General features: G+C 42.0%; 1 protein-coding gene across 1 annotated transcript; it reads left to right on the top strand.

Moving 5' to 3' along the window:
• The first annotated feature begins 22321 nt into the window (after window positions 1-22321).
• WFDC13 (WAP four-disulfide core domain 13) lies at window positions 22322-26379 on the top strand. Its single transcript, XM_068524718.1, has 3 exons — window positions 22322-22409; window positions 24987-25137; window positions 26337-26379. The coding sequence occupies exons 1-3, from the start codon at window positions 22322-22324 to the stop codon at window positions 26377-26379; spliced, it is 282 nt and encodes a 93-aa protein (XP_068380819.1).
• The last annotated feature ends 938 nt before the right edge of the window (window positions 26380-27317 follow it).

Here is a 27317-nt window from a genome sequence, read left to right as displayed (position 1 = left end):
TTTTCATACATTAAAATGTTTACTTAGAAATATGTAATTAAAGTTGCAGTGCTGGGGCTTCCCTGGTGGTGCAGTGGTTAAGAATCCGCCTGCCAGTGCAGCAGACATGGGTTCGAGCCCTGGTCCGGGAAGATCTCACAGGTCGCAGAGCAACTAAGCCCATGCACCACAACTACTGAGCCAGAGCTCTAGAGCCCACGAGCCACAACTACTGAAGCCTGTGCGCCTAGAGCCCATGCTCCACAACAAGAAAAGCCACCGCAATGAGAAGCCCACACACCGCAAGGAAGAGAGTAGCCCCCGCTCGCCGCAACTAGAGAAAGCCCCGTGCGCAGCAACGAAGACCCAACGCAGCAAAAAATTAATTAATTAATTAATTTTTTTTCAAAAGTTGCAGTGGTGTATTACTTTTCTTTTCGGACTCAAGGTTGTTCTAGTGGGAGAATTTTTTTTTTCCGGCAGAAATGTTTCAATTTTCACTTTTTTTTTTTTTTTAAATAAATTTATTTATTTATTTTTGGCTGTGTTGAAAGCAAGAGTTGGAAACTTATGTACCCTATAGGATGGGAAAAATATAGGGCGGGATTCAAGGGTAGTGGAATAAAGTGGAAAAAAGCCAAAGACCACTGTTGGCAAATGAGTTTATTTGCCAAGGATTTACTCCTGCCCAGCCCTCAGTGAGAATAGCGGTGTCCCACTGGTGTCCCAGTGTGAGGTTAGGGTTTTAGCTGTCTTTCAGTGATTATCTACAAGAGAAAAAGGTTAGATGCTCAGAGGCTATGAAACTCTGAGAAGCAGGAATTCATTCCCAAGCTTAATATTACTCATCCTCACCAGACCTTGGAACAGGAATACTTCATGTAACAACAGAAATTGTCTACTTTTGACTAGGGGGTTATTGGTTCATTGAACAGAGAAAGGTAGAGATTTGGGGCCTGGCTGAGCTAACGGGGCTCATGGAAAAGTCTGACTCTGGAAACAATGGCTAGAAATCTGGACTAGAAAAACAAGAAAAGAGCAAACTGTTGAAAAATGTAATGAAGACAGCACAGGCATTGATTATATAATGAAAGAAGCAAGGTGCCCCAAGCTGGTATCTTTGTCTATTTGCCAGTGGATTGCCTTCCAGGTTTAGGGGGACATCGTCTTCTGCTATTTTTGTGCCTAGGATTTGGGGTACCTCAGTCCTCTGTTTAGGGATAACAGCATCTGAGAAGAAGGTGAGAATCAGTGAAGACATAGACCCAACCACACATCTCCAAACTCACTGTGTTTTCCCAGCAGATGTTTCCACAGTACGTCCAGCAGCATGTGTGATTTATTTCTACACATCTAAAGGTTCTAGAACACTTCTTGGCACATTCTTGGACTGTTGGCTGTCCCCAGCACTCCTGAAGTAACAATTCCCACCTGAAATTGAGATGAGACGATAAGAAGCTGACAGGGACCACATAGCAAGTGTGGGAAGAGAAGCCCTTCATAAGCTCAACAGCCCCTCCTAGAATCCCAGCCCCAAGTCTCCACCAAGGTATCCGCCTTCTAAGAGAAATCCCCTTCCTTATCCTCCTCATTGCATTTTCACTGACCCCATCGCATCTTCACTGACCTCTTTGCCTTCTCTGCTCCCCAAGTCCTACAGTGTTGCAGGCTTCTGAGTCCTCTTTGAGCATCCTAGAGGTAGGACTCCGTATACTCCCAGCATTCATGTGCCCTCCTACAAAATTTACATTTTTACAATGGGAGATCTCAGAGCCTGAGATATCCTCTAGCCTCATTATCACACCTATTTCATAGTGTGGGAAGCTAGACCACGGAGAGTAAGGAAGAGATTCTCCCCACTTTTCTTCCCCTCCTTGCTGACCCTGCCTTTAATAACTCAGCCTCTCTCCAAATTCTTATCTCTCTCACCTAATTTTCTTGGCTCCCTCCACTGACTTCATTTTCTCATCATATGGCCCCCATGATTGCCCCACTAAGGCCCCATCTCATATCTCTTTTCTATCTTTTCACATTCTGAAATATCCTACCACTAAATTAATGGTATATATCAAGAAATGCCCATTTGGTACTCTTCAAAGTGCACACAGGTAGGACACAGAGCTTCTGGAAGAATGGGAAAATATGGCAGCTCTGTACTGGTACCCCCCTCCCCTTCAAAGATAGCCTGACATGGGAAAATATTATATCCTTATAATTTATGGAATGTATCTAAAAGCTGACAGATACACATTGCTACTTTCAAGGTTGGAAAAGGAAGCATTAAAGGACTTTGAAAGACTTCAGCTTGATAATTTCTTGGATCTCTGTGTATAGAAAGGTAACTGATGCCTTTCCAGGTGATCCAGGGAAGGTGAGTCCTGAGTCAGATGTGCCAGGCACGATACTTCTTCTTTTGTCCAGAAACAAGCACAGCCCCAGCACCCCTTTTGATCCCCAACCCAGCCTCATCACCTGCGGTTATGTTTTTCCTTCATTCCTCCCAGCACAGACAGTAGCACCATACAGAGGAACATCATGAGTAAGGGTGTCCAGCACTTCATGCTGTTGACCATATACGCCTGAATAGGTGTTGTCAGGAGTTTTTCCTTCCCAGTTGTTGCCAGAGATCAAAAGACATAAAGAGAGTTGTGAAGCAAGAGGAAATTCTCGTGGAATTTCTTTACACTTTGTCTTCTAGTTATTCTTCCTTGCCCTCCAGCACTCAGTCACAGGTACACACCAAAGCTGGACACAGACTCTGCTAAAAAGTGTCTCTCCATCTCGAGCTTCATGCCTACCTTTTGCAGGAAAACCTTTTTTTTTTTTTACTGTGTTACCTTCCCTTGATTAAAAAATAATTCAAATTCAGCTTACAAAATTGTTTTATTTATTTATTTATTTATTTGGCTGTATTGGGTCTTCATTGCTGCGCATGGGCTTTCTCTAGTTGCAGCGAGTGGGGGCTACTCTTCCTTGTGGTACGTGATCTTCTCATTGCAGTGGCTTCTCTCGTTCTGGAGCACGGGCACTAGGCACGTGGGCTTCAGTAGTTGTGGCTCGCGGGCTCCAGAGCGCAGGCTCAGTAGTTGTGGCGCAGGGGCTTAGTTGCTCCACGGCATGTGGGATCTTCCTGGACCAGGGCTCAAACTTGCGTCCCCTGCATTGGCAGGAGGATTCTTAACCACTGCGCCACCAGGGAAGTCCCACAAAATTGTTTTAATTCTTCTTTTTTTTTGAGCTGACATTGGTTTATAACATTACATGTTCCACATGTACAATATTATATTTTGACTTCCATATACACTACAGCACGCTTGCCACCAAAAGTTTAGCTCCCAGGGGCTTCCCAGGTGGCACAGTGGTTAAGAATCCGCCTGCCAATGCAGGGGACACGGGTTCGAACCCTGGTCCGGGAAGATCCCACATGTCGCGGAGCAACTAAGCCCGTGCGCCACAACTACTGAGCCTGAGCTCTAGAGCCCGCGAGCCACAACTACTGAAGCCTGTGCACCTAGAGCCCGTGCTCCACAACAAGAAAAGCTACAGCAATGAGAAGCCCATGCACAGCAACGAAGAGTAGCCCCCGCTCGCTGCAACTAGAGAGAAGTCCACACGCAGCAACAAAGACCCAATGCAGCCAAAAATAAAATTAATTTTTTTAAAAGTTTAGTTTCCAGCTGTCACCATACAAAATCCTTAAAACATAAAAAGTACAAGGCAGACAATGAAGTATTTCTAGTAATCCCACTATATGGGTGTATGTTATCCTGTCTTTTATAGGTGCAGATATATGAATACGAATTGTTTTTATAAAACTGAAATCATCAGGCTTGCTGTTGTATATCATGACTTTTTATTTAAAAATTTGTAACTTGATATTAAAATAAAAGTTTTAGCAAAGACCTTTGGATAGACCCTAAAGTGAGCTTGTCACAGATCGACTTGAAGGACTTTTTTAAAAAGAGAAAAAAAGATGGCCCAAAAGTGGTTAAATGACTCTTAAAACCCTTACTCATTGTAAAGGTGGAAAATGGTCAGGAATTTGACACATTTGGGGGAGGAGATTTTTGAGCAGCTTTTCTTTAAAGAATGTTGAGCTCTCAATCCTAAGTCACTGGAAAGGCTTTAAGGACACCTCTCACGAGTTCTACATGTGCCCCAAGTGTTTGTGGGGCCACAGTAAATGGGTGTCTGAGTCACACCTGAGAACGCAAAGGGAAAGGAGGCTAGCTGAAGTCACCTATGGTCACGAGACAGAGGCTACTTATTGCCCTACGGAAGTTGATAGGGCAAAGGAATGCAAGAAAGAGCCAGTGTGCGTTTATGCCAGATTCATTCCAGGCAGGTTGCTGGGAAAAGCCATGAGAACTCAACAGAAGGAAATAGAAAGTGAGTGGCCAGAGAAAGCTGTCACAATAAGCCAGCCAGAAAGGAGATGGATTCAGCCAGATCAAGAGAACCACAGGTGAGCAACTTCCATTAGCTGGGGTGGGAGAAGACTCAACCCATGAAACCAGCCACGACAGAGTCAACTTGAAGCAATACCAAGCCCCGAAAGTACAAAGTTCAAAAGTGCAACACTGCTTGCCAAAAAGAGCTGTTCTGACCCCTTTATCTCTTCTTCTTCTTCCACCTCCAAAATGGCACTTAGCCACCTGCAGGAGGAGAGGAAAGAGCAAGGAAACCACCACTCTCTTCTCCAATTGTAGGTTTCTAGGTGTGGAGGAAGCCACAATTTTAATTCAAGCTTAGCGTTTTGACTATTGCATGGGCTTAGACTTTTTTTCTAAATATATCATTATATTGTATTATATTATATTAGACTATATTATTATATTAGTTAATAATATATTATTATATTCTAAATTTAGGCAGTGACTAGAAAAATCTAGTTCTATAGCCAAGCTCTCATACAGAAGCAGGGAAAGAAGTAGCTCTTCTGGATGAATTTAAATGAGACAAAAGACAAGCCTTTAGACATATTACTAGTAATATTCCCCATGAATATTTTCCTAACATGCTAGTTACACATATCATTAATATTTTCCCATGGATCATAAGACATCTGAAAATTTGTGATTTCCCTTCCTTAGGGGAAAAATGTCATTGGAAACCTCCTTGCAACTAAAATTTGGTTAAATCCATTATTAACTTCAGAGCACAGATTTGTAGATCCAGAGGTCCTGGTCAAAGGATACTGCCTGTTTCAAACCCTAGGTATGGTTGGTGTCAATTCTTCCTCTATTAAGATTGGTTTATTCTGGGACTTCCTTGGTGGCGCAGTGGTTAAGAATCCGCCTGCCAATGCAGGAGACATGGGTTCGAGCCCTGGTCTGGGAAGATCCCACATGCCACGGAGCAACTAAGCCCGTGTGCCACAACTACTGAGCCTGCGCTCTAGAGCCCATGAGCTACAAATACTGAGCCCACGTGCCACAACTACTGAAGCCTGCGCACCTAGAGCCCGTGCTCCGCAACAAGAGAAGCCCGTGTACCGCGAGGAAGAGTAGCCCCCGCTCACCGCAGCTAGAGAAAGCCCACGTGCAGCAACGAAGACCCAACGCAGCCAAAAATAAATAAATAAATAAACAAATAAAATTTAAAAAAACAAAAAAGATTGGTTTATTCTACCAACAGGATACACATCCTGTCTTACCATAGGAGGGAAATCCTCTCCCACTTGGTACCACACTAAAGACGGTCAGTGTAGTATAGACAGAGAACAAAACATGGGCACTGGAGTCGGAGAGATCTGGGCTTGAATCTCAGCCCCAACACGTCTAGCTTAATATAAGCTACGTGATTAGCCAACCACCTAACTTCTCAAAGCCTCAGTTTCCCTATCTGTAGTATGAGGATGAGAGTATCCACATAGCAAATGTTGACTATATAAATCACTGGCACACAGAATGTGCAAAATAAATGTTGGCTATTATTATTATTATTATTAAGCTCAGACTCTCTTTTCTTCTCCAGACGGGTGAAAGTTATTTAATTTTATTGACTTTTTTGTGGTCTTTTTTTTTTTTTTTTACTCTTTAGCCTATTTGGAAAGTTTTATCCTTTGCTCATCTGCCTTAAATTTAATTGTCCCACAAATATTTACACTAAGTGACTACTATAAGCCAGGCACTATTCTAAGTACCAAGGATACAGTCATGAACAAAACTGGCAAAAATCCCTGCCCTCATAAAGCTTAATCCTAGTAGAGGGGTCAGACAATAAACAAGATACATAAAAGAAACACATAACAATTGATGGCTCTCAGTGTTCAGGAGAGAAGATAAGAGAGGGTTTAGCACCTGGAACACAGAATATGAAAAATAAGTGCTGGCTATTATTTTAGGCAGCTCGCTGGTGGTGAGATTTGGGGTTCTGAAAGAAAAGGTTAAGTACTGTTCCAAAAAATTCCCTCTCCCCACTCCTTTCTCACCCCCAACCTGGTGCGCCAAGCTCCTGAAGCCAAAGAGAAAGGAAGACAAAAAAGCAAAAACAAAGGCGAAGTCTGGATACTGTGAATTAAACAGTCACAGTGGAGTAACTGTCTCTTTCCCTCCAAGTAACCAATTTTCCCTCAGAGTCTTTATTTTTGCGTCAAAGTTTTCAACGAAGCAGAAGATAAATTACATGAATTGATTGAAATTCCCTCAGATGCTCAAAGGGAGACACAGTACCTAGAGACATTTTAAAATTTGCAAAACTCTCTAGCTAGTTCTCCTCTTGGCATATGTTACAAATTATAAAATAGTAAAATAAAATTTGAGGCACATGGACCATTAGATGGGTTGCCTTTAACTTTTAAAAAACTATTATTTGGAAATAATTTCCAAGTTACAAGAGTAAAAGTAGTATAAAGAACACTACACACCATTTGCTCAGTTTCACCTATTTTAAGAATTTACCCTTAGGGACTTCCCTGGTGGCGCAGTGGGACAGGACTCTGCATTCCCAATGCAGGGGGCCCGTGTTCGATCCCTGGTCAGGGAACTAGATTCCACATGCATGCCGCAACTGAGGAGCCAGCGAGCCGCAGCTAAGGACATGGCAAGCCACAGCTAAGGAGCCCGTGAGCCGCAGTTGAGGGGCCCCACCTGCCACAACTAAGACCCAGTACAACCAAATAAATAAATAAATAAATAAATTTTTAAAAAAGAATTTACCCCTAATTGCTTTCTCTCTCTCCCTCTGTTGTTGTTGTTGTTGCTGTTGTTTTTTCCTTAACAATTTGAGGGTAAGTATCATATATCATGTTCCTTATTTAGGAATAATACTTCAGTGAGTATTAACAATAGGGACATTCTCTTCTGTGATCACAGTACAACTATCAACTTCATTAAATTTAACATTTCCAAAATATTTTTATCAAATCTATCATCAGTATCCCATTTTATAAATTCACCCAATAATGCCCTTTGTCTTTTATGACATTGAAATCTTTGAAGAATATAGGCATTTTTTTCTTTTAATTAAACATTCCTCGTGTGGGGTTTGTTTGAAATTTCTTCAGGATTAGACGCAGGTTATACTTTCTCACTAGGAATACTCTGTAGACAATACATAGTGTCCTCAGGGTATCACATGTGAAGGGGCACAGTGTCACCCATGTCATTTTTCTCTGTCTCAGTTTCTCCATTTGAACAAGGACAATTACTTCTTTTCTAGAGGGATAGTGTTGGCATGATCTGGGGGCATGAATTGGACACAAGCCACAGATGAAAGCATTTTCAGGCTCACATTTCCAGCCCCAAGACTCTGACCTTCACCTACCTCTGAAGATGTTCAAGTTGGAAATGCCAGCATTTATTTGCCTGATGGCTCTTCTTCCTGGTCTCTGGGAACCACCAAGCCCCTGCACAGGGTGAAGCTGACGAGCAGAACAGAGCTCAAAGACTCAAAATGTAATCATGGTTCTGGTTGTGGCAGATCTGGGAGTTCTGCCCGTAAGTTGGGTACGTACAGAACATTGTCACTGAATTCCTATTCAAAGAGTACTTTCTTTTTTTATTTTTGCTTCAGGTAATACAGGTAGAAGCAGAACACTGTAGAATTGCAGGAGCCTCCCCTCCCCCCAACACACACATTTCCTGGAGGTCTGGGTGACTGTGTAGGTAGGGAAGGATCTGTGTATCTATTTTTCTCTAAAATTTGTGTGATGACTTTTGTAAAGTCCTGTCCATCTCTATGTTGATTTCTCCACGGCTACATCACCCTAACACTACCTTATCACAATGTCTTGTGGGTTTTGATCTAATGAAAAAAGAGAGTTCTGCAAAGAGAGCTGGGAAAGGCCACCTAATATGGAGATTTAGAATACAGACTTAACCTGGATTCAAATCCTAGCCCCCAGTTACTTTGGGCAAGTCATTAATCCTCTCTGTGCATTAGTTTCTTCATTTGCAAAGTGTGGATAATAACGATACTTACCTCATGGGGTTGTTGTGAGGGTTACATGAATGATTTATTTGTTAAGCACTTAGAACCAATGTATGGCATACAGACAGTGCTATGTAAGGTTTGTTAAATAAACAAATGAGACACCAATGAAGTGTCAAGCATCACCCAGTTTAATACCAAGTTCACTACCTGCCGGATATTTAACATGTATTAACTAATACTCTCAATGACCCTATGAGTTTAGTACTACTATAATTCCTATTTTACAGATGCAGAAACTGAGGCACAGGGGAGTTAAGCAACTTGCCCAAAGCCACACAGCTAGTAAGTGCCAGGTACAGGATTTAAAAAGAAGTGGGTCCAGAGCCATGTATGCCATGTATGCCAGACAGTGTAGCCCCCAGTTCTCTTGGGGGCTACAACATATCCTTGACCTTAACCTCTTCCTGGGGCCCCTCATCACTTCATCCCATTTGCTTCTCTCTGTAGAAAAAAATAATTTCTTTCCAGAACATCATTTGTTGCTTTTGCACTATTAAAAGAACATCCCATGCTTAGTGCATAAATCTTGCAAATCTATGAAAATGACAAAGAAATTTTAAAATTTTAATTTTGTCACCCTGTGCTAACAGTTTTGTGTATGTGTTTATATATATACACACAGACACACATATATTTTATATATACACACATACATTTGTGTATATCCATATATATGTATCAATATATACATATATAAGACAAAAAAGCTATAAGACACATAGAAAATAAATGGAAAATGACAGATGTCCCTCCCCATCAATAAATACTTTAAATGTAAACAAATTAAACTCTCCAATCAAAACATAAAGATTGGCAGAATAGATAAAAACACATGAACCATATGCTGTCTACAAGAGACTCACTTTTGATCCAAACAGATTGAAGGTGAAAGGATGGGAAAAGGTGTTCCATGCACATAGTAACCAAAATAGAGCAGGGTGGCTATACTAATATCAGACAAAATAGATCTTAAATGGAAAAAGGTTACAGGAAACAAAGAGAACAATATATATTAATAAAAGGTTCAATACCACAAAAAGGTACAACAATTATAAACATCTATGCACCTACTGATAATCATCAAAATATATGAAGCAAAAACTGACAGAACTGAGGTGAAAGATAGAGACGGTTCTACAATAATGATCGGAGACTTCCATCCCCACCCTCAATAATAGATAGAACAACTAAGCAGAAGATAAGTTAGGATAATAGAGGACTTAAACAACACAGTAAAACAACTAGATCTAACAGACATACACAGAGCACTCAACCCAACAACAACAACATACATTCTTCTCAAGGGCACTTGGGACATTTTCCATGAGAGACCATATGTTTTAAACCACAAATTAAGTCTCAGTAGATTTTAAAAGATAGATATTATCCAACCACAACAGGTTGAAGTTAGAAATCAATAACAGAGGTAAAACTGGAAAATTCACAAAGCTATGGAAATTAAGCAACACACTTTTAAACAACCACTGGACCAGAGGAAAATTAGAAAATACTTAGAGACAAATGAAAACAAAAACACAACGAATCAAAATTTATGTAACACAGCAAAAGCTGTGCTAACAAGGTAATTTATAGCTTTAAATGTTTACACTTAAAAATTAGAAAGATCTCAAATGAACAACTTAACTTTACAACTTGATCTAGAAAAATAAGAGCAAAGTAAACCCAAAGCTAGCAGAAAGAAGGAAATAATAAAGATGAAGCAGAGATAAATAAAATAGAAAAATAATAGGGAAAAAAATCAATGAAGCCAAAAGTTGGTTCTTTGAAAAGATCACCAAGATTAACAAACATGTCACTAGATGGACTAAGAAAAGAAGAGAGACTACCCAAACTACTGGCATCAGCAATGAAAGTGTGCCCATTACTACTGATTCTAAAGAAATAAAAGCATTATACCAGTACTAGGAACTACAAATAGGATAACCTAAATGAAATGGACAAATTCCTAGAAACATAAACTCTACCAAGACTAAATCTTACAGGATAGAAAATCTGGATAGATGAAAAACTAGTAATGAGTTTGACTCAGTAATCAAAAAATCTCCCAGCAAGAAAAGCCCCAGACCTGATGGCATCATTGGTGAATTCTACCATATTTTTAAAGAACTGATATCAATCCTTCTCAAACTTTTTCAAAAAATTGAAGAGGAAGGAACACTTCCTAACTCATTTTACGAAGCCAGTATTACACTGATACCACAGCCAAACAAAGAGATTACGAGAAAAGAAGACTACAGACCAATATCCTTTATGAACATTAATGCAAAACTCCACAACAAAATACTAGCAAACTGAATTAAGCAGCATATTAAGAGGATCATACATTATGATTGGGTGAGATTTATTCCTAAAAATGTAAAGGTGATTCAACATATGAAAATCAATCACTGTAATACACCACATTAACAGAATGAACGAGAAAAAAAAACATAATCATCTCAATTGATTCAGAAAAAGCATTTGACAAATTTCAACACCCTTTCATAATAAAAACACTCAACAAACTAGGGACAGAAGGACAAAACTTCAACATAATAAAAGCATGTATGAAACACCCAGAGCAAACATCATAATCAATGGTGAAAGACTGAAAACTTTTCCTCTTAGATCAGGAAGAGAAGGATGCCTGCTTTCACCACTTGTATTCAACATAGCACTGGAAATTCTAGCTAGAGCAATTAGGGAAGAAAAAGAAATAAAAGACAACCAAATTGGAAAAGAAGAAGTACATCTGTCTCTTTGCAGATTATATGATCTTATATGTATAAAATCCCAAAGATTCCACACACACAAAAAAAATCTGTTAGAGCTAATAAATGAATTCAGCAAAGTAGCTGGATACAAAGTCAGTGCACAAAAATCAGTGCATTTCTATACACTAACAATGAACAACCTTAAAAGGAAATTATGAAAACAATTTCATTTACAATAGAATCAAAAAGAAGAAAACACTTAGGAAGTAACGTAACCAAGGCAGTGAAAGACTTTACAATGAAAACTACAAAACATTGCTGAAAGAAATTGAGAAGACACAAATAAATGGAAACATATCCCATGTTCATAGAGTGGAAGAATTAATATTGTTAAGATGTCAATATTACTCAAAGTGATCTATATATTCAATATAATCCTTTTTTAAAATCCCAATAATGTTTTTACAGAAATAGAAAAACCCATCCTAAAATTCATACAGTATCTCAAGGAACTCCAAATAACCAAAATAATTTTGAAAAAGAAAGATAAAGCTGGAGGACTCACAGTTCTTGATTTTAAAACTTAAAGCAAAGCTATAATAATCAAAACAGAGGGATACTGGCATAAAGGCAGCATACAGACTAAGAGAACAGAAGAAAGAGCCCAGAAATAAACCTTTGCATATACTGTCAAATAATTTTCTGATAAGGGTGCCAAGACCATTCAATGGGAAAGGACAGTCTTTTCAACACATAGTGCTGGAAAAACTTGATATTCACATGCAAAAGAATGAAGTTGGCCCCTTACCTAACGCCACATATACGACTTAAATCAAAATAGATTAAAGACATAAATGTCTCTATGTAGTTTATAAACTATAAACCTCTCAGAAAAAAACCTAGGCAAAAGCTTCATGACATTGGATTTGGCAATAGTTACTTGGATATGGCATCAAAAGCACAGGTAACAAGAAAAAATAGAAATATTAGACTTCATGAAAATTTTTAAACTTTGTGCATCAAAAGACACTATCAGTAGAGTAAAAAGACAGCCCACATAATGGGAGAAAATACTTACAAATCATATATCTGATAAAGAATTAATATCCAGAATCTATAGAGAACTCCTAAAACTCAACAACAAAATAACAATTCAATTTTAAAATGGGCGAAGACTTGAATAGACATTTCTCCAAAGACAATATACAAATGGCCAATAAGCACATGTAAAGATATTCCACATTACTGATCATTAGGAAAATGCAAATCAAAACTTCAACAAGATACCGTCTCATGCCCATTAGGATGGCTACTATCAAAAAACAAAATAACAAGTGTTGATGAGGATAGGAGAAAATGGAAACCTGTACACTATTGATGGGAACGAATGTAAAATGGTACAGCCACTATAGAAAACAGTGTGGTAGTTCCTCAAAAGATTAAAAATAGAATTACCCTATGATCCAGTAGTTCCACTTCTTGGTATATGCCCAAAGAATTTAAAGCAGATTAACAAAGAGATAATTGTACATGCACATTCATAATAGCTGAAACATGGAAGCAACCCAAGTGTCCACTGACAGGTGAGTGGATAAGCAAAAGTAGCATACACATACAATGAAATATTATGCAGCCTTAAAAAAGAAGGAAAATCTACAACATGCTATGACACAGATGAACCTTGAGGACATTATGCTTAGTGAAATAAGCCAGTCACAAAAAGACAAATACTATGTGATTCCATTTGTATGAGATACTTAGAGTAGTGAAAATCATAGGGACTGAAAGTAGAATGGTGGTTGCCAGGGGCTGAAGGAAGCTGGAAGAAAGACATAGAATAGATTCTTCCTTAGAGCCTTCAAAAGGCACATGGCTCTGCCAGCACCCTGATCTGACACTACGAGCCATGTAAGCTATGAGAGAATAAATTTCTGTTGTTTTAAGCCATCCAGTTTGTGGTACTCTGTTATGGCAGTCCTAGGAAATTCAAAAGAGAATCAGCAAAGAAGTGTAAAATATTTAAATGGATTTTTAAAATTTAAATCGATAATTGTGTGAAATGATCGCCTTTTTTACCAAAACTGTTTCTGAAAGTCTTAAGTTTCTGAATCTTAAAATCAAGACAGAACTGCCAGAAATTCCTTTAAGTTCTTAAAGGCAAGATAAATAAATAATAAGTAAAGAAATAGACACAGTGTAATTGTGGCTGCCTAAATTTAGCTCTCTTCAGAAAACCCACACACATCAACAAGGAGCAAATAAATCAGTCCATAACCTATACCCTCAGCCTAATGAGGAAATAGAGAAAGTTACAAATTTCCAACAATCTGTTAGCAGAGGAATAAACACCCCAATCAAGCAGACATAGTGTCAGAGTCCGTGTTCACGCAGAGGTATATACAAAGACCGAAGAGACTGCATGCATGGAAATAAGGTAGGAGCGGGGGGGCCTTAGCATAGGACACAGATAAAACCACCCTCAGAAAATGGAAGTCTGAACTCAAATGGAAGAATATTGAGAACAAGGCTGACATTTACAATAGATCCCTGGTTCCTGAGAAATCAAAAAGAAGGGATTTGAAAGTACAAGAGACCTAAGTAGACAGGAAGACACCACTTCTTGGGGTGCCAACAGTGATGCGGAAAGGGCAGCACCTCTTGTAGACTTAGTGGCAATGGGAAAGAATGAAGCAAGAGGAGAAATCAGTGGGTCCTCAGAGTCCAAACACCTGATTATACAGGTTACTCATTTCCTCTGGAACTGATCAAGCCCAGTCTCATTTATACAAGTTCCATTCGACAACGGACTACCTCTATACACCCCCCATTTTGAGACTTCATAGATCAGATAACCCCCAAATTGTGATGGAAAGTTCCAGTTGTAGAGTGATTTGATGTACCCTGGTTAGGCACGGGTCTTTACCAGGGTCCACTAGCAAGTAAGAAGCTGTTTCTCAAAAGGAAACCACATGTCAACAGAAGAAGAAAAAGGCTGACCTCAGTACTCCAGGTGTGTATTCTCTGATTCTGCTACTAGGACTTGCAAAAGTTCTATCCAGCATCTTAATCTGCCACAGACACTTTATGTAATGCACATACTAGGAGCTAAGATCCAAGTGGCATGCAACTTTCAAAACATCCTGGACGTGTTGCAGAATTTTTCCTTAATCTGGATTCCACTCAAAACTAGCAGCCTTACGTTCCACCAGGAAGTAGATAAGAGGAGAATGCCCCCAAAGTGGCCTTTGTTGTCTCCAAAATCCAAAGAGCCCCACCAAGGGAATTCCCTGGCAGTCCATTGATTAGGACTCGGGGCTTTCACTGTTGGGGCCCGGGTTTGATCCCTGGTCGGGGAGCTAAGATCCCACGTGCCGCGTGGAGCTGCTGAAAAACAACAACAACGAAAACCAAAGAGCCCCACCAAGCATTGTGTCTTTCTTCATGGTGGACAGCAATTTGTCCCCTGACTCAGAGGGACTATCCCTATATGCCCCAGACAACTTGACCTCTGGAAATTTCACCAGTGGATCAAGTCCTGGACTATTATCAGGTGTATCGCCCACCCTCTGGCATGCATGTGACAAAGCACCTAGGATAACTGCTATTTCCATTCTCTAAGGCCCGTGAGCAGAATGTCATAGATGTGAGGAAAGGGGATGATGGTTTACAGAATATCAAGTGATCAAAGTCTCCTCAGACTATTAAGTCAAAGGACCAAAGAGATGAATGAGTCATCTCTAATGACAGACAGTGAAGACAGTATGTAAGGTAAGAGGTAAGACAGTGAAGGTGTATTGCTAGGTCAATACATGTGAGAAAGCTACTTCCGATTATCTTAGTTGATAGGAATAGGAAGAAAAAATTTGCTACGGGAAGATCTAGAGCTTGAGAAGAGAACAAATCACGCAATAAATAAATAGATAAATAAATAAACAAATAAATAAGTCATAGTAATCACGAGGCTTTGTGTTTGATCATAAACAAACCAGCCCTGATCTGCGATTCTCTGCAGGCTGGAACTTAATATTTTGGAGACCCAGATCATGGCAGAATCTGCATTTGCTTATTCTTCTGCCTCCATGAGATTCAAGGTCTTCCAAGGGACCCCACTCCTCCCTTCTACTTGATTTGGAGGCATGCAATTGTTCCAATAAAAATAGGACATGCAGTGGTGTCCAGGCATAGCCATAGCATTCAAGGTGTAGCCTCTCACTTCTCTAGGGCAGGGTGGACTGTCCAGAGAGCGTCAGGGTACCAGTTACCACAAGGGAGAAGGGCAACTCCTTCCAGTAAAATTCATAGTCCATGGTGTTCATGCCAGTGGCAAGGAATAGGTGAGCCTGGCACCTATGGCATATCCACGTGGTAGGGAGCCCTGGACTTGGACATGTGAGGTCGTTCCCTATGTGGCCCTGGCAGGTAACTTTGCCTCTCTTAATAGTTTCTCCCAGGTTGTTTGGGGCGTAGCCAAGCATTGGGAGAGTGAGGCTATCTGAGGAAGCACCAAATATGAGTTCCTGGACAGCACGCTCTTAGCACCCAACTACCTCCAATGATGTCTGTGTTGGTGGTGGATCACGACCTCTTTCCTAAGCTCTTTTTGTGCAAGGGCAGCTCTTAGCAGAATGGAGGAGATCCTTCCGTACCAGGAGCCCTGTGATGCTTCTGCGGTGGGTCAGAGACTCTAGCCCGAGGGAGGCATGTCCTGCCTCTGATGTCTCCTTCACTGATGCTCAGCAGGAAGCACTGGACTGGAGCATAACACCGCCTCCCCTCCTCCAGCAGGGCCTGCCCACCTGAATTCTTCACACTTGACCCCGTGTCCCAACTGGCCACACGTTTTGACCCAGTCTCTGGACTTAGTCCCAGGAACATTTCAGAGGAGTGGTGATTGTGCAGAGCAGTAGGGACTCTGTACCCCAGTGATGAATTTCCACTGACTCACCATGAAACCATGGGCGAGACCCATACCCATCCTATGCCAGTTAATCCGTAGTCGCATCACCATGTACCACCTGTTCCTCCACCTTATGGCTTCCCTCTGAATTAAAAAAAAAGAAGAATGAAACCATAAGAAGGAGGATTGGGGAAAGGTGGGGAACCACTCAGTTAAAGGAATTCACCAGAGTCGCAGGTCCTGGCATCCCTTTCCAGGCCCCATTACAAGAGCGGCCCTATTGGTGGGTGATGGAGTGGGGGAGAGTCAGGGTCAGCACAGGCACTCTCTACCCTGTGGACAGCCTCACCACATGCACAAGAAGCAAGCAAACAGGGAGCACGGAGGAAACCTCCTCCTCTAGCCAGATCATGACTTCTCACACTCTTTTGACCTTGAACATGTCATTTAACTTCCCTGGGATTCATTTTCTTCATTGTAAAGAGACAGTAAGCTGAACCTCTCAAGGAGGATGAGGAGAATGGACCAAGTTTAAGAAGAGCCCTCCTTGGGGACCTCCCACTCTGTGTCCCAGGGTCTAGTCTCCACGCATCTCATGTTGAACTTGCCCTTGTGGCTCCAGGGTGAGGAATGCTCTCCTTAGCACCGAGAGATGCCACACATGAGCAGTTTCTCCCCCTGGGAGTACTGGTTCAGTGAGCAGAGCAACAAGGGGGCGGAGCCTGCCAGGGGCTGGCGGGGAGGCCGAAGGGAGGGAGGGTAGAGAAGCAGGACAAGGGGAAAGAGATCAGAGACCTGGACCCAGAAAGGCAGGGGCCCTCTGGGGTCTGTGCCGGGTTCTCAACGATCACAAGCACTGGGAGCGAATGAGGCAGGTCCCTGCTCGTTTGTTCTGGCTTATTTGACAGGAACAGGTAGTTCGGACGGTGGGGAGGGTGGCATTCCTATTGACATCCTCATTCCGGGTGGTCAGGTCCTTGTCTTCGGCTGCAGGCACAGTCTCTGGGTAGAGGGTTGGGGGGAGCAGGAAGCACAGCCCAGCCTGCTCTCTGACTCACAGGATGTTCATGCAAACGTTCCCGCAGAAGGTTGAACAGCATATGGTTTTGTGTGGACACTGCAGGAAATATGAACTGTGGTTCCCGTAAAGAGGTGCCTTGGGCCGCTGCACACAGGCTTCTAAAAAGACCAGGAGGGCTTCCCTGGTGGCGCAGTGGTTGAGAATCTGCCTGCCAATGCAGGGGACACGGGTTCGAGCCCTGGTCTGGGAAGATCCCACATGCCGTGGAGCAACTGGGCCCGTGAGCCACAATCAGTGAGCCTGCGCGTCTGGAGCCTGTGCTCCGCAACAAGAGAGGCCGCGATAGTGAGAGGCCCGCGCACCGCGATGAAGAGTGGCCCCCACTTGCCGCAACTAGAGAAAGCCCTCGCACAGAAACGAAGACCCAACACAGCCAAAAATTTAATTAATTAATTAATTTTTTTAAAAAAAGAGTCTACTGACCTCAATTGGGAGGAATAACTAAAGGATTCCTGGAGGAATGATTCTGAAAAGGGAGTAGCAAACTTTATATCCCGGCTCAGTGTGGGAAACAAAGTTAGTGCTCAACGCACATTAGTTCTTTTATCATTAATCTTGGGGAAAGCCTCCTGCAGGAGAAAACTATACACCAGTAAGAAAATAGCTTCTAGCATGTAATCTGGTCCTTAAAAGACTGAGTACCTGAGATGATGGCATCAAGTAGCTGTTATCAAACATGCTCGTCTTTAGCTGGGTGCTGTCACATCCAGCAAGACACAAGTTCAGATAAAACCAGAAGCAACTGGGGGTGGGGGTGATAATATTAGGAGTTTGGGGTTAACATATACATACTACTAAATATAAAATAGGTAAACAACAAGGACCTACTGTGTAGCACAGGGAACTATACTCAATATCTTTTAATAAACTATAATGGAAAAGAATCTGAAAAGGAATATGTATGTATGTAGGTATGTATGTATGTATAACTGAATCACTTTGCTGTACACTTGAAACTAACACAACACTGTAAGTTAATTATACTTAAATTTTAAAATAAAATAAAATATTTAATTAAAATAAATTTTAAAGACCGGAAGCAATCTATTGTACACTAGAAGTCGTACATCTGGGATAAGGCCAAGCAGGTCCATATAGTGCAAGAAAAATACACAGACAGGTGGTTTAGGTCTCTATGTCACCTAACACTGTTATGTCTAAGCTTCTCTGTCAGCTCCCACCTGTGGCTTCAGGAGCTATTCTCTAATTATCAGCTGATGCAGCAGGAAAAAATGAGGAAGTCTGGTTCACGGATGGGTTGGGTCTCTATGTGTGTGTCAGCTGAAAATGCCACACTACTTTCCTACTGATGCGCTGCCTGAGGTGTTGTTTTTAAGACAGGGCAGAGGAATTCCTCCCTGTGGACAGAGGTTCAGATGATACAACTGGAGTATCAGTTGGGAGAAGGGATCTGAGATAGGGGTATTTGTGGCACTCTTAAATAGTGGTGAATGCTTGGCAGGTTAGCCAGAGGTCTGAAAGAAACAACAAGCCAGGAAGCTTGGAGACAAGGAGTTTGAAGAAGAGATGTGGCTGGATGAATGGAAGTGGGTGCTAAGTGTGCATCACTGCAGAAGAGGCATGATACACCTGGATACACTGAATGCCTTGGCCAATTCATGTAGGTCAGACTCTGTCTTAGGCCATACCAGTGCTTTCACAATGGACCCATGAACGGAGTAGCCATGATGACAGGACACATGGAAAAGAATGAAATTGGACCCCTATCTCACACCATATATAAAGATTAATTCAAAGTTGATCAATGATTTAAATATAAGTTACAAAATTCCTAGAAGAAAATATAGAGGTGAATTATCATGACCTTGGATTAGGCAATGGATTCTTAGAAATGACACCAGAAGCACAGAAACAACAACAACGACAAATAGATAAATTGGACTTTATCAAAGTTTTAAAAAGTTTGTGCATCAAATGGCTATCAAAGAAAGTGAAAAGGGACTTCCCTGGTGGCACAGTGGTTAAGAATCCACCTGCCAATGCAGGGGACATGGGTTCGATCCCCGGTCCCGGAAGATCCCACATACCGTGGAGCAACTAAGCCCGTGCACCACAACTACTGAGCCTGAGCCCTAGAGCTCGCGAGCCACAACTACTGAGCCCATGCACCGCAACTACGGAAGCCCATGCACTCTAGGGCCCACGTGCTGCAACGAATGAGTCTGCATGCCGCAACTACTGAAGCCTGTGTGCCTAGAGCCCGTGCTCCGCAGCAAGAAGCCACTGCAATGAGAAGCCCATGCACCGCAATGAAGACCCAATGCAGCCAAAAAAGAAAAAAACTTTTTTTAAAAAAGTGAAAAGACAACCTATAAAGAGGGAGAAAATATTTCAAAATCACGTATTTGATAAGGGTCTAATATCCAGAATATATAAAGGATTCTTACAATTCAAGAAGGAAAAGATTAAAAAACCCAATTAAAAAATTGCAAAGAGCTTGAATAGACATTTCTCCGAAGAAGTTGTAGAAATGGTCAGCAAGTACTTGAAAAGATGCTCAACATCATTGGTTATTAGGGAAGTGAAAATTAAAGCCACAGTCAGATGCCACTTCACACCCACATGGATGAGTATAACCCAAAAAAAAAGGAAAATAGTGTGGAGAAGTTGAAACCCTCATGCATTAGTGATAAAAATGTTCAACCACTGTGGAAATAGTTTGTAGTTTCCTCAATGTAAACATATAAAATTAAACATATGACCCAGCAATCCCACTGCTAGGTATATACTTAAAAGAATTGAAAATAGATGGTGGGAGGTGGGGGCGGGGGTAGAATTGATGAAGATAATAAAACTTCCAGTTATAAGTTAAATAAGTACTAGGGATGTAATGTGCAACATTATAAATATACTGAACACTGCTGTATATTATATATAAAAGTTTTTAAGAGAGTAAATCCTGAGTTATCATAACAAGGAAAAAATTTTCTTCTGTTTATTTTTTAAATTTTTATTGGAGTATAATTGATTTAAAATGTTGTGTTAGTTTCAGGTGTACAGCAAAGTGAATCAGTTATATATACACATATATATGTGTATGTATATACCACAATTTGCTTATCCATTCATCTGTTGATGGACATTTGCGTTGTTTCTACCCTTTGGTGATTGTGAATAGTGCAGTATGAACATTTGTGTACAAGTATTTTTTTTTAGTACCTGTTTTCTATTCTTTTTTTCTAGTTTCACTGAGATATAGTTGACATACAGCACTATATAAGTTTAAGGTGTACAGCACAATGATGTGACTTACATACATCATGAAATGATGACCACAGTAAGTTTAGTGAACATCCATCATCTCATATAGACACAAAATTATAGAAGCATCACTAATTTTTAGAGAAATGCAAATCAAAACTGCAGTGAGGTATCACCTCACACTGGTCAGAATGGCCACCATCAAAAAATCTACAAACAATAAATGCTAGAGAGGGTGTGGAGAAAAGGGAACCCTCCTACACCGTTGGTGGGAATGTAAATTGGTACAGCCACTATGGAGAACAGTATGGAGGTTCCTTAAAAAACTAAAAATAGAACTACCATACGACCCAGCAATCCCACTCCTGGGCATATACCTGGAGAAAACCATAATTCAAAAAGATACATGCACCCCAATGTTCATTGCAGCACTATTTACAATAGCCAGGACATGGAAGGAAACTAAATGCCCATCGACAGAGGAATGGACAAAGAAGGTGTGGTGCATATATACAATGGAATATTACTCAGCCATAAAAAAGAATGAAATAATGTCATTTGCAGCAACATGGATGGACCTAGAGATTATCATACTAAGTGAAGTAAGTCAGAAAGAGAGAGACAAATATCATATGATATTGCTTATATGTGGAATCTAAAAAAATGGTACAAATAAACTTATTTACAAAACAGAAACAGACTCACAGGCATAGAAAACAAACTTATGGTTACCAAAGGGGAAAGGAGGGGAAGGGATAAATTAGGAGTTTGGGATTAGCAGGTACAAACTACTATATATAAAATAAGTAAACAACGAGGTCTCACTGTATAGCACAGGGAACTATATTCAATATCCTGTAATAAACCATAATGGAAAAGAATATGAAAAAGAATATATACATATATGTATAACTGAATCACTTTGCTATACACCAGAATCTAACACAACATTGTAAATCAACTCCAATTAAAAAAAAGGACTTCCCTGGTGGCGCAGTGGTTAAAAATCTGCCTGCCAATGCAGGGGACACGGGTTCAAGCCCTGGCCAGGGAAGATCCCACATGCCGTGGAGCAACTAAGCCCGTGCACCACAACTACTGAGCCTGCACTCTAGAGCTCGTGTGCCACAACTACTGAAGCCCGCGCGCTTAGAGCCCGTGCTCCGCAACAAGAGAAGCCATGCAATGAGAAGCCCAGGTACCACAACGAAGAGTAGACCCTGCTCACCGCAACCAGAGAAAGCCCACATACAGCAACACAGCCAAAAAATTTTTAATTAATTATTTAATTAATTAATTTAAAAAAAAAAAAACACACAGACACTATCCTAAAAGGGAGACTTAAGAATCTTTCATTTTAAATCAGGAATCAGACAAGAACATACACTATCACCCCTTCTGCACAATCATGTTTGGAAGTCCTGACCGGCACGAGGCATTAAAAAGGGCATAAAGTTCAAAGAGGAAAAATACAACAGTCGTTATTTGCAGATAATGTTGAATACATTGAACACTGAAAAGAACACACCCGAAATTATGATAAACAATGGGAGAGTTTAGCAAGGTAAACAGATCAATATACAAAAGTCATTTATCTACATTAGCAACAAATGAAAAGAAATAATTAAAAAGTTAGTATACTATTTACAATTTCACTTTAATAATTCAAACCTCCAGGAATCAATATAACAAAGACATGCCAGAACTACGTGGAAAAATTTGTTAAATTTTTGTGAAAGGATTCTAACAAGATCTACATAGAGGAGAGATGTAACAAGGTCAGGATTAGTGGGGTGACGAGGGTGTGCGTTTGAAAACACTACCTGGCCCTGGAGTGGGCGTGGCTGGGAGGGGCTTGGATTTCTGCCAAAGCCCCCTGATTGGAGTACACAGTGTAAGGCCAGTCACAGCTTGCCTTCGCTCTGCCTTCTCCTCTAAGCTGTGCCTGGTCACAGCTTTGGCCAGGACTTACCCAACCATCTCACCAGCAGCATGAAGCCTGCGCTGCTTTTCCAGCTCCTGCTGTTGACTTGCTTAGCACCACAGCTGGTGTCTGGGAGTCCCAAGCAACATTTTTCGAGTAGGTGCTGGGTCTGGGCCCAGGGGAGGGAAGAAGCATCTGGAGAGATGAGAGGATGTGAGGGCCGGGCACGTCTCGTAAAAAAATTACAGTATTGAGTTCAAGAGTCCAAGTTTTATTGTCAGCAATATCTAAGTTTGAATCCCCCTTCTGATGCTTACTGAGTGATCTTGGGCAAAGTGTCTGGACCTTGGATTTTATTTTTGTGATGGATACAACGATAGTGGGATAGTCGGGAGAAGAAACAGAGGTAATATGCGCAGACATAGAGCACCCTTACTGGACCATGGTAATTGCTCAGTAAGTATTAACTACTGTAAATGTTACCAGCTCCATCATCCAGCTTCTTCTTGCTACCCCTGGTTTCTTCATGGATGCTTGGGCCAACTTTTCAAACATTAAAACAGAGAGGAAAATTCAGTTGGTGGAACCTACATAATCTCAGCCTTGGAGGATGTTTTGGGAGGAAAGGAAACAAAGTCTTGCATTTCATTTCCCACGGTAAACATTCAGAGGTACCTGCACAATTATCAGTGATTAGCATCAACGGGAAGGTGTAGAGAACATCTCCGCAGCCACTGTTGCCCAGATCCAACCAAACAAAAGCTCTGGCCACAGTTACACGGATGACCAAAACCAAATGGAAAATGAGCTGTTATTCATCATACCTTTTTCAGAGTACTGGGGGCTCAGAATAGGGCTATGTGTAGTATTTCATGTGTCTGGGGAGGCAAAGTCCAGTTTTAGGGTTCTCAGAGAGAGCATGCAGGTTTATAAGACTGAAGAAGGCTAAGCAAGCTGCAAGAGAACAGGGGTATCCAGGGTAGAGTTAATTGGAGAACCAAGGACTAAAATTTGAGAGACACAAGAGGCTTTATGAAAGACTGGTAAGTACCGTAGCGAGATACCCAGAAGAGCAGGCAAAACCTGAGGTCAACCTCTCTGAGATTCCTGGCTCATGGACTCCTTTTCCACACTGTTCCATTGAGCCCCAAGCTCCCCAAAGTGGGGATCAGTTCCAATTTCTCGCACTGATCCAGTGAGCTAAGGGATGACAGGGAGGCGCCGGGTGAGGGCTGAGTACTGGTCTCTGCCAAACTGTCAACAGCTGGGGCCTCGGCTTCTTACCCACCATCTCTGGTGTCATTTGCTGTTACAATTCTAGCCCCAACTTCACTCATCACTTATTCCTTTCAGATCAGCATGATATCCTACAGACCCTCTTATAAATGCAAGTATCTTCAGAGCAATAAATCAACAAAGGCTTATAGAATGCTCCTCCTATGACATTTGCCCCAAAGAAAAGTCAGAAGGTACAAAAATTAGATCTGGCTGGGCTTGGATAAAGGGGTTCATGGGGTTCATCCTTAATGCCTTAGATTTCAGGAACAGAGAGAATATTGTGAGTTGGAGCCTTGGGGCAGGATCTGGTGGAGGTGCTCTTGGCTTTGACCTGACTACTGGCGGATGGGGGTAAAGGGATGTCAGCATGAAATGCTTATTCTTCTCTAACAGTAGAAAGTGGGGGACCCTGGGCTTCCCTGGTGGTGCAGTGGTTAAGAATCCACCTGCCAATGCAGGGGACACGGGTTCGAGCCCTGGTCTGGGAAGATTCCACATGCTGCAGAGCAACTAAGCCCGTGCGCCACAACTACTGAGCCTGCGCTTTAAAGCCCGTGAACCACAACTACCAAGCCCGCGGGCTGCAACTACTGAAGCCTGCGCGCCTAGAGCCTGTGCTCCGCAACAAGAGAAGCCACCGCAATGAGAAGCCCACGCACCGCAACGCAGAGTAGCCCCCGCTCACCGCAACTAGAGAAAGCCCGCACGCAGCAACGAAAACCCAACATAGCCAAAAATAAAATAAATTAAATAAATTAAAATTTTTTTAAAAACCACGAAAAAAAAGTTATTTAAAAAAGAAAGTGGGGGACCCTGGTGCTCTGGCCTCCTCATCACTAGAGACCTGGGAAGAAGGAGCAGCTGATCTTTGCACCCCATTCTGAAACACCCATCCTTCTCCCCATTAAAGAAGTCACCCCCAGAGCTCATTTGTGATTTGGGTTCTAGCATTCTGATGCCAATAACTAGAGTGTGCTGTGCAGTCTTCATCCTTTTCAAAAATCACCCCTTTCACTCGTTCTTCCTATATGCAAATAACACATGTTAGGTGAAACCCTAGGATAAACTACATTGTTTGCTTGAGACTACACAATGAATCAGTGCAAATGGACCACACACCCCTCTCTTGCTCACCACGCACACCGTTCATTCCCTTGAACTGGACTTAACCAGGGTCTGTGAGGACTTGGCATCTGATCTGCAAGGATGATGAATGACCCGTGGGTGCAGGATTCTCCCAAACTCTGTCTTTGATCAAATATCCAAGCCCTGGTTTTCCCTGCTGAGAACTCAGAGGAAGACAGCGGCTAAGGACAAAATCTTATTCCACCTCCCTGTGGCCACATGAAGGGGATCAGGGTGGCTGGTTCTCTGGCAGTTCCCTGGGCTTTTGGAGTTCTGAATGTCACTCCAGCCTGTTGTTTAGGCCCTTCTCTTTCGTATTCTGTGTTCCAGGGTATATCTTGGAACCTCCACCCTGCAGATCAGACCCTGAAAACTGTACTCATTTCTGCACATTGCAGGAAGATTGCCATCCAGGATTTCAGTGCTGTTCTGCCTTCTGTGGCATAGTCTGTACATTAAACAAAAATGTAAGCCGTGAAAGGTAAGGAGCTTCTCCTGCCCAGCCCTGACCTTAGAGCTGCTGGTGGGAGCTCGACAGAAGAGTCTCTTACCAGACAATGGATCTCTTTTTCTCTCTAACATTCTATTTCTCATTACCAAGAATAATTTCCATAAATGTCCTGATTAAAAGAGCCTTCCTCCACTCCTGAACTACATAATCATTCTCTCCCTATCACCACATCTGTCAATCTCTGTATCAGCCTCTCTGAACACACCAATAAACCCCTCCATCCACAGACCCTGCCCTGTCCCAGAATCCACCTGTATCCCAGGGTCTGGGACACCATACCTGGAGCTGCGTCACCTGAATCCCAAAGCAACTTTGTTCTGTTTTTGCTTGCCCTTTTTTGCCAAACACCATTCTTTGTCCCCCCATGTTCCTGGGCTCTGAAGATCCTCCAGCCCAAGGGACCCTTTGGTTACTTGCCCAGGCATTAGCACTGGCCCCAACTCTGCCGAATGGAGAGAACTCCCAAAACAGAGAAAAAGCATTACAGGCCTGATGAAATGTCTGGTTTCTAATCCTGTCTTGCAACAATGTCTTCCTATGACCTTGAGGAAGACAGTTTCCCATTCTTGCCTTTCATTTTCTCATGCAGAAAATGGGGACTCTTTTTTTCCAGCCTTGCAAGATTATTATGGAGGTCCACATGAGGTCTCAAAAGACCCACAAGGCAGAAGACTCAACCAGCAAGTTTCTAAAGCATCTTATTCTCTGCTATATACTCTGCCTTGAGCATAGTAGCCCACATAGTACCTTGTCTCTGAGACAAGGTCCAGAGGGATCAAGTATGGACCCAGAACCAGATACCTGGACCCACATCCTGGCTCCACCATTTCTTGGCTGAGTGATAAGTTAGTCAACCACTCTCTGGACATCAGCTTCCCCATCTTGATGCATAATTACTCAGTAAATTTTAGCCATGAACTAACCACTTCTCTCTCAAGACTGGCCCTTGCAACTTAACTCCATGTCTTTCAAGGCTCCACATTGGAAGGCACAAGCCTAAGTCTGACTCCTTGTTGTCACTGGGTTCTTTGAGGTTCTGCTTTCCCTATGGCATGAGGACTTAGCTTCACGGTCTCGTTTCAATGATGGAAGTAATGGAAAATTTTTAAATGATATCTCTAAGAAAAAAACTTTACCAGATAACATTAGAAAATCTTTTTCTTCTACAGACTCAAAACGAAGACCTTAAGAAACACCAGGGCTGGCAAGTGAGGCATGTTTCCCAGAGCATGTTGTAAGTATCAGGGTTGGACCTGGGCTTTCCCGACAAGTTTTCCCCAGTTTTCCTTCTCCAGCCTCTCTAGGGACTCAGATATTCCCACAAGGTCAGAAGAGCCTTTTGTCATTGATGGCCCCCTCCTGCACAGTTCCCCTCCTGGGGCTATGTCCTCACTCCCTGGGGCAGGATGTGGTCCAGGGTGAGTTCTGCAACACAGAACAGCATAAAGAGGCAGGGTCAATGGCCCAAGGGGGAGCACAGGACACTCAGATCTGAGCTTTTGCCAGGGAACAGTGTCTGCCAGCCTCTGGGCCGACAGCGCCCTAGGCAAGGAGTCAAGCTGAGCCCTTCACACTGTGTGGCCTTGGTCAGCTCACTCTACATCTCTGAGACCATCAGCTTCCTCATGGGAAAGATGAAGAGGACATCCATACCTCAGGTTTTGTGAGGATTACATGACGTCACGTGGAATGGAAGAACTTGGTCATTGCAAAGATTCTGCAAAAGTTAGAAGTTGCCAGCAACTCACTCTTTCTTGGTTCCAGATTTTTCCTCTTTAAAAAAAGGGGGATTATCTTTATTATTTTACCAATGTTACAAGAAAGGTGAGCAAAATGGAGTCTTCTGTAACTCTGCCACCAAAAGGAAGCTACTCTTCATATCTTGGTAGAATTTGTTTCAGACTGGGGAGAAATTAGGAGCTTAGGGTCTTCTAACAGTCCTTCTGAAGTCACCAGAGTTTCCAAGTTAGAACCGTGGTATTTCAGCTTAGAAACCCTGTACAAAGGAGTTCAAAAAATAGTAGCAAGCAGAGGCCAGTAGAGGTGTTGAAGTGCATGAGAACCACTTTCACCCTTGCTCAGGCCCTGATGAGCCAACCATACTAACTTCCTCTGCACCTTATAATAATTAACTGCCCAGGTCACACACT

This window comes from Eschrichtius robustus, chromosome 16, assembly GCF_028021215.1.
Source record: "Eschrichtius robustus isolate mEscRob2 chromosome 16, mEscRob2.pri, whole genome shotgun sequence".
NCBI lineage: Eukaryota > Metazoa > Chordata > Mammalia > Artiodactyla > Eschrichtiidae > Eschrichtius > Eschrichtius robustus.
The sequence above is the reverse complement of the archived record's forward strand: the minus strand, read 5'-3'. Positions and strand labels throughout refer to the sequence as shown.

What these genes read in the sequence shown, in the direction of transcription:
- WFDC13 (XM_068524718.1), top strand. Translation starts at nt 22,322, where the DNA reads ATGAAGCCTGCGCTGCTTTTCCAGCTCCTGCTGTTGACTTGCTTAGCA. An exon ending in TCCCAAGCAACATTTTTCGA is followed by an intron (nt 22,410 to 24,986) that starts GTAGGTGCTGGG and finishes TCTGTGTTCCAG; the next exon opens with GGTATATCTTGGAACCTCCA. An exon ending in AAAAATGTAAGCCGTGAAAG is followed by an intron (nt 25,138 to 26,336) that starts GTAAGGAGCTTC and finishes TTTCTTCTACAG; the next exon opens with ACTCAAAACGAAGACCTTAA.